We start from the raw sequence: 7,782 nt of genomic DNA on the forward strand, positions 1-7,782 counted from the left end.
GTTTTGCGCCTGTGAGTTCCGACAGAAGTTTGTTATTTTAGTTTGGCACAATTTTCTAACAGGGTGTTAGTGGTCGAAAGTTAAATGTAGTTAAGTGAGGGCAGTTAGGTTACGTAGTAAAGGCTTGTTTTAGCACCGAATATGCAATATATAAGCAATTTATTGCATTTATTTTATATTATTTTTTTACAGCTGGCTATATGTAAAAAAAAAACAGTAAAAGTTGATTTATTTGAACCTACACGAAGCAATACAAACCAAAGTCTTGTGTTCAAATCACACCAATGTTATCTCGCTCACGAAAGAAGATGCCTTGAGTGACAGCCGCCGATGCAGCTTTGGATTAAAAACGTTAAATGTGAGTTTGTATTTATTAGAACCGATTGTTTTATTATATTTATTATAAAGGGAAACGTTTATATATAGTAGGGTGGGGGAATACGGGACACCTTTATAGCACATAACATGCAAATTTGTTAATCATGTTTTAAACGATATACACAACCGTCAATGGGGGCCGTGAGGATACAGTTTTATAATTCTCCGAAATCTCTATACTACCAAATTGGACGAAAGTTTTTAAAATTGAATGAAATGGTGTGCCATCTTTCCCACCCAGAACAAGATAGGTTTGATGTTGTCCTAAAATTGAAATCGTACAATTACTTGTGGTTCATACTGGTTTCCGTGTGTTAGCCCAATATATATTATAAGCTATCATCATATAATAACTTATAAGATACCGAGATTAAAAGTTTGGGAAAAATACGGTAATATTTCAAATGTTTTGTACCTCGAGTTTCTGGTTTTACTTACTTAACCGATATTGTTTTCGCAGTAATCAAACATACAAGAAGGAAGATATAATAACTCCAAAACGACATCTACAAAGTTCGTAACCGCACAGCTGACCTGCCTAACCGAACCGGTAAGTGCAAACATATAAATAGTAGGGTGGGGGAAGATGGGACACCGTTATATTCTATTTTCTTGCCCATTTGGTAATAAACAAAGAACATTCAAAAAATTTTAAAACCATATTCTCACGACTCTCATATACCGTTGTTAATTTTATACGAAGTATAAAACAAGTTAAATCTGACGTTTTATTACTTTAACAGAAAAGATACAAGGACGAAACAAAAGCTGAAGAACGAAGATGGAGCCATAGCATACCCAGACTAAGATTTATTCTTAGTCGATGTAAATACTAACTTATGTGAGCTGTAGCATAAAATGTCCCTTATACTTATTGAATGCTTGTTTAAAATTGGATTGTTTATATGTGGTACACTGTGTGTGGGGTGGGGAAGTATACGGAGATCAAAATATTAAAGTCCACCTTTGTACACGTTAGTAATGTAACGTGGTTGGGATTCTCGGGTTTTATTTCTCCATGTTTGTGTGTGTAAACAACCTGCATAAGAACGGTGCGCGCAGGTCAGATTTCTCTAACTTTAACCCATACTCCTGGTGTCACTTATCAGCAAGGCCGGACAGTCGGCATCAGATAGATAGAAGTGACATCGCTATAACTAAGGATCGCTGTTAGGAAGTTTTAGTTAGACAGAACTGGGACACTGCACCAGGCCGACACAACACGTGTCATTGCACCCAGGCCTATACAGCAGACCGTCCTGGTTTGCGAAAACCTTCTTACACGCCGGTTGGTTAAAAGTCCGGTCAGCGAAAGCTGGTGGGTTCCAACTGCAAAACAACTAGGCGCCAAACCCGCGACCAGGGTAGGGATAAAAAATTACTAGAAATGTCAGCCCCCTGTTAGGCCCCCTAAAAAACACTAACCAATGAACTTTTTTTCAGGTGTCAGTTAATGTTGTCATTCTTTTTTTGAATCGACAACAAGCGCGAATATGCGACGCAAACTCGACGTTGTAGCGGCGGATAAAGGGATTCCGAAGATCACTCGGTTCGATCAATCTTGCGTTAAAGCAAGATATAGTTAGCTCCCAAATCCGTTCTTATGCAGTTTCCCCACTTCATAAACAACTAGTTATTGCGACGCGACGGTTGGCGGCGGTGAAATAAAAGGCGGTTCTAAATATTTATTATTGTATTGGCCCATAGAGAATGCTGTGTTGCTGTGCTTATTGTATGGGGTGGGGTATGGTGGTGTTGGGGGATTGTGGTGTTTATTGTATGTATTGACACACACTTACACGACACGAAGTAAACTCCTATATTCTGATGAATCCATGGTGTGGACATTTAAAATCTTTCGGGATTTATTACGTCACAATGACAATATTACTGGATTTCAATATAGGTTGCTTAAAGTTTCGCAGTCACGAAAAATATGGGTTACTTGTGTATTTAGTAAGACGGGGAAGATGAGATACCTTTAGCACCAAACAGCCTGATCGTCTTTTAAACAATTAACTACGGTCTATGGGAGTCGTGAGAATACAGTTTTGCAATTCTTTGAATGTTCTTTGTTCACTACCAAATGGGACAAGAAAATAAAGTTACAAGGTGTCCCATCTTTCCCACACCCTATACTGTATAATAAACCAAACGTCTCTCAGAATTGTGGCAATTATAAATAGATAATAATGCCAACGCAATTCTTGCTGATTTCGGGTCCTTAAATTAATTTGTCATTGGGGCGAATAAGAGGTTTGCATGCGGAGTGTCGCTCGTTTTCTATATACGTGAAGTTCGTATTAATTCAAAATCATTGCCAATTCTGCATCTTCTTGCGTTCGGTGCCGATTTTCACGTGATTTTCTGTCTTTTTTAATCGCTGGCGCTTTTGTTTTATTTTTTACGTTGCTGCGCGGAGCTCCGTGTTTGTTTTTGTTTTAATTTTTTTTATCGCAAAATTGCCAATGAAGGGAATTGATTTCGTACAAATGTTATGCGTGTTCGTATCTCCATGCAACCTTTACCAATGATGTGGCAGTGACACTGGGACCTGTATCGAACTATTGCGGGATTAAAAACCAAACCCTGCTTGTCCAACCATGGTGACTTAGAATACACAGTTTTACACTTCGTTCTACACGAAGACGTTTACATACATACAAATATGTGTGCGAATGGTTAGGTGCTACAGCTCACCCCTTTTATATTTTATATCTTAGTTCATTGGACCAGCCAATGCCAGGTCAGAAGTGTTTGCCGTGTCCAATTTCTTGTGTCCCGTGTCCAATTTCTCACAGTACACCTCTTAACGCGGTAAGCCACGTATAACGATGGTGTGTCAGGAGGTGTAAGTTCAGTTTATGAAACGGTCAGTCCAGTTTGCAGTTCTTGGTTGTGTGAATTGTGCGCGTTTCGCAATCTCGGCGCTTCGAATACTTAGCACCCTTGGGTGGCGTCGATCGCTGCTTAGCGGTCTAAGTAACCAGGTGTAACCAGGGCTACTGGCGAGAGGTCCTGGTAAAAAACCTCCTCGACCACAAGCGAAGCAGCCTACTGGGCGTGGTTGGAATCTTCGATGTAAAGTTAAAATTTAATATATGTAAGTAAATATACATTTTTAGTTAATCGTGTCAACATTTCTTAGATATAGTAATAAAGTGGAGGAAGATGGGACACCTTTAGCACACAATATCCAAATACCCTGATCGTATTTTAAACCATTAAAAAACGATTTACCCCCGTAGTCGTGAAGACACGGTTTTCTAATTATTAGAATGTTCTTTGTTTAATAACTACCAAATGCGATTAAATGAAGTAGAATGATAAGGTGTCCCATCTTCCCCAACCTACCATAATGTGCAATTAGTGTATTTTACCGTCAAAGCTATTTGTGAATTGTTACAATATGCCTGCATTCTGCTGCTTTTGCAACGAGGTATCATGTAAATGTAATATACTGATTCACTCGTTCAGTATAAAAAACACGATTTTCATATAAAAATAATAATAAAAATATGTTTTATAACGGCCAATTTGTCCGGCGCCGTATCGCAGTTGGTTAGCGCGCTTGTCTGTAACCCAGAAGTATAATGTGTTCAAGGCTCGCCACTGCTACAAAACACTTAACAGTAATTGCTCCAACCCAGTGGTTATTAATGGGTTGTCCAAATTATCAGCCATAAATAAAAAAAAAATCCCTAAAAAAATAATTACTCACAAAGTAATATACTGGGTAACTCGAAAGCTGGCACGGGATGTATGAAACAAGACGGGACACATTTTATTCTATTTGTATTATTTTGTAGTAAACAAAAAAAATTCAAAAAATTGTAACACTGTATTTTTACGACTGCCATAGATTATTGTGAATTGTTTAAAACACGATCAGGATATTTAAATAGAAGCTAAAGTGTCCCGTCTTCCCCCACCCTACCTATATTTAATATTAATAATAGAAACCGTTTGAACTTTACTTTCTGCCAAGCGGTGGAACAATAGGAGCTGTATTTCCAAGCATGGATTTTGAATAAATATTATTTAAAACTTAAGGTTTTTTAAACTACAGCAGTGATTATTTGAATATTTATGATAATAAAAGATAAATACTCTTGGGTACATGTAAATTAAAAAGTGTCCGTGGTCGTTGTCATTTCCGTTTCATCAGTTTACGCTCTGTCGGAAAATAGAGCAAGTTAATTCTAGTTAAAAATCAAAAATAATTACCCACAAAGTAACATATATATACATGGTAACTCGTAAACTGGCACGAGGTGTTAAACCCGTGTGATAACGACTGTCGTTTTCCGGCCACGCAAGGATAAAGTAAGTTACATTCATTCATTCATTCATTCATTCAATTAAATGTGGTTAACATATAGGTGTTATGTACTTGGGCAAGACATTGTAACATAATTGCTTTAAACCAGTGGTCAGTAACTGTGCAAGTTAACAACAAATGAAAAATACGTGACAAAGTTAGACTTATGATAACTTCTGAATGTCACCAATAAAATAATAGTCCAACTACAGAATAAAAAACACAAATATTTTTACAAAGAAGTAAAACAACCCAACTAACCATTATAACTGCACACAAGATTTTCCATCATCGTCAAGCTTGTATCCCTCGTTGCAAGAACAAACAACATTGTCCCCAACTACATTACATAGCTGTCCACATGTATCAGGCTAGAATATATTGTTGTTTAAAAAAACAAGAATATTTGTTGTTGGTGTATAAAAATAAATAATTCAACATCGTGGCCTTTGGTTAGCATGGCTGCCTTTAATCCATAGGTTACGGGTTTAAGCCTTTATGGTACAACTATGAGCATTTGTGACCTTGGACAAGACGCTTAACAGCAATTGGCTCCAAACCAATGGCTACTAATGAGTTGTCTAAATTGTCAGCCATACAGAAAAAAAAAATTATCCACAAAGTTACATATGTGGTAACTCGTAAACGGCACGAGGTGTATAAAACAGAACACTCGTGTTATAACGACTATTGTGGTCCCACTCTGCCAGGATAAACATGTTTTTATTCAATGTATTAGATTACCTTATCACATGTTGGTATAACACGAATTGGTTTAAATGTGACAAGCATTTCACAACCAGGTTGATCCACAGTCTGTACTTCGCGCTTTTCTCTTTTCGTTTCACACTCCTGTAAAATATAAAATAAAATGGCATTCTTGAAAAAAAAAACAAACAATATTTTTTTTTAGGTTTGTTTGTCATAGCTTTCTTACCATCTTCTGTTAGAGTGGCAAGGAATGTAATGTGCTTGGAAAGAAGTCAGTCGTTACAACACAATTATAGATAAAGCAAACACATTTGGTTGAAAAAGTGACACCGCAATATATACACTTCATGCACTTTGTGCCTGCTTACAAGTTACCACAGATGTAACTCTGTGGGTGATTATTTATTTGATATTTTTCAGCTTTGTTAACAAATACATAAAACTGGAACACTTACAGCTCGTTTGCATTGAGGATTTTTCTTGTTGCAAACATTCAAATAACAATGCAAATAAACAAGGTTAGCATTTCTCTGCACAAATCTGAAGTTTCTTATGCCAAAGCGATCACTACTGTCTGTTGCAACGTAGCTCACACCATCAACTGGACATCTAATGTGTTAAATATAAATAGATATTGTTAATACACAATCAATCAATGCTATGTGTTATGTTTAATTATTGGTTTAAAAACCATAATTTTTTAAGTTTTTTTTACCCTTATTTTATTTTAGGAACAAAGCAATGATTCCGCACATTATATGACAAAGCCAAATAGTGTTGAAATTAAGAATGGCGAACGCAGGCTTTAACGGATAATGAAAATAATTATTAATTGTAATTTTAGTCCGTAATGATTTATAAATAGTGTTATAAAAACAAAATTGAATGAACAAACCCTTGTTTTAACAAGTACTTGCGTTCTGGACATTTACCAGCATCCTTACAAGATGATGCATAACACGTATTCCCCTGTATGGCAAACACAAAAAAGGTTAGTCATTCTATTCTTGCAACTATTCTATAAAGATGAGGTGTTACAGCACAGCACACTATGGTACCTTGGATTTGGACCAGAGTTGGCTCATTACCCCAACACTCCCAAGCTTGATATTACACAAATGTGATATAAGTTCAAAACTTACCAAGTGAATTAAAATAAGATAACTAAGGTTGATTATGTCTTATGGCCTATGTTGTTAATTTAAACTTTTGAATATAATTTTGGACGCTTACCAACACAATTAGGTCAGTGTTTGTACTATCCAGTCTGGCTTCAGCATAAATTGGATCACCATTGTTCACAGTGGGATTTTGCAATTTAGTTTGAAATGTTGCGTCAGTGTAAAAGCTAGTTGTCACAGTCAATTCTTCCTTCTGAAACAATTAGTTTGTTTTATTTAAAACACAATAATCACCCACAAATTTACATAAGTGGTGACTTCTAAGCAGGCGCGAGGTGTATAAAACCGAACACTCGTGTTATAACGACTATTGTGGTCCCACCCTGCGAGGATAAACATGTTTTTATTCAATGTATTAGATTACCTTATCACATGTTGGTATAACACGAATTGGTTTAAATGTGACAAGCATTTTACAACCAGGTTGATCCACAGTCTGTACTTCGCGCTTTTCTCTTTTCGTTTCACACTCCTGTAAAATATAAAATAAAATGCTTTTCTTAGAAAAAAAACAAACCATATTCATTTGTTGAGTTTGTTGACATAGGTTTTCTTACAATACTCTGTTAGAGTGGCAAGGACAGTTATGTGCTTAAAAAGGTATCAGTCCTTACAACATATTATAGATAAAGCAAACACATTTGGTTGAAAAAGTGACACCGCAATATATACACTCCATGCACTTTGTGCCTGCTTACAAGTTACCACAGATGTAACTCTGTGGGTGATTATTTATTTGGTATTTTTCAGCTTTATAGATAAATACAACTCAAATACTTACAGATGATTTGCATGGGTGATATTTCTTGTTGCAAACAGTCCATTCACAATGCAAATAGGTAAGTTCGTTTCTACCATATAAAAATTCAAAACTTTTTATGGCAAAGCGACCACGAGTGTTAGTTGCATTGTAGCTCACACCATCAACTGGACATCTAATGTGTTAAATATAAATAGATATTGTTAATACACAATCAATCAATGCTATGTGTTATGTTTAATTCATTTGTTTAAAAACTCTTAATTTTCTAAGTTTGTTTTACCCTTATTTTATTTTAAGAACAAAGCAATGATTCCGCACATTATATGACAAAGCCAAATAGTGTTGAAATTAAGAATGGCGAACGCAGGCTTTACCTGATTATAAAAAAACCCATTAATTGTCACTTTAGATGTACTGATTTATAAATA

General features: G+C 35.9%; 1 protein-coding gene and 1 long non-coding RNA gene across 2 annotated transcripts in view; one reads left to right on the plus strand and one right to left on the minus strand.

The window, feature by feature from the left end:
* The first annotated feature begins 191 nt into the window (after nucleotides 1-191).
* On the plus strand, nucleotides 192-2,366 carry LOC113474764. The gene is made up of 3 exons (XR_003396449.1): nucleotides 192-358; nucleotides 839-928; nucleotides 1,122-2,366. It is a non-coding gene; the product is annotated as an uncharacterized LOC113474764 (long non-coding RNA).
* A 1,790-nt stretch (nucleotides 2,367-4,156) lies between these two features.
* The window catches only part of LOC100181354, a gene marked incomplete at its 5' end in the record, with an annotated part of 5,380 nt that continues 1,754 nt past the window's right edge, over nucleotides 4,157-7,782 (minus strand). The window contains 8 exon segments of the mRNA XM_009862082.2: nucleotides 4,157-4,554; nucleotides 4,961-5,070; nucleotides 5,444-5,551; nucleotides 5,866-6,019; nucleotides 6,306-6,379; nucleotides 6,644-6,784; nucleotides 6,956-7,063; nucleotides 7,373-7,526. Of these exon segments, the coding sequence (XP_009860384.1) occupies nucleotides 4,963-5,070; nucleotides 5,444-5,551; nucleotides 5,866-6,019; nucleotides 6,306-6,379; nucleotides 6,644-6,784; nucleotides 6,956-7,063; nucleotides 7,373-7,526 (847 nt within the window).

Source organism: Ciona intestinalis, chromosome 12 (genome assembly GCF_000224145.3).
Source record: "Ciona intestinalis chromosome 12, KH, whole genome shotgun sequence".
Classification (NCBI taxonomy): Eukaryota; Metazoa; Chordata; class Ascidiacea; order Phlebobranchia; family Cionidae; genus Ciona; species Ciona intestinalis.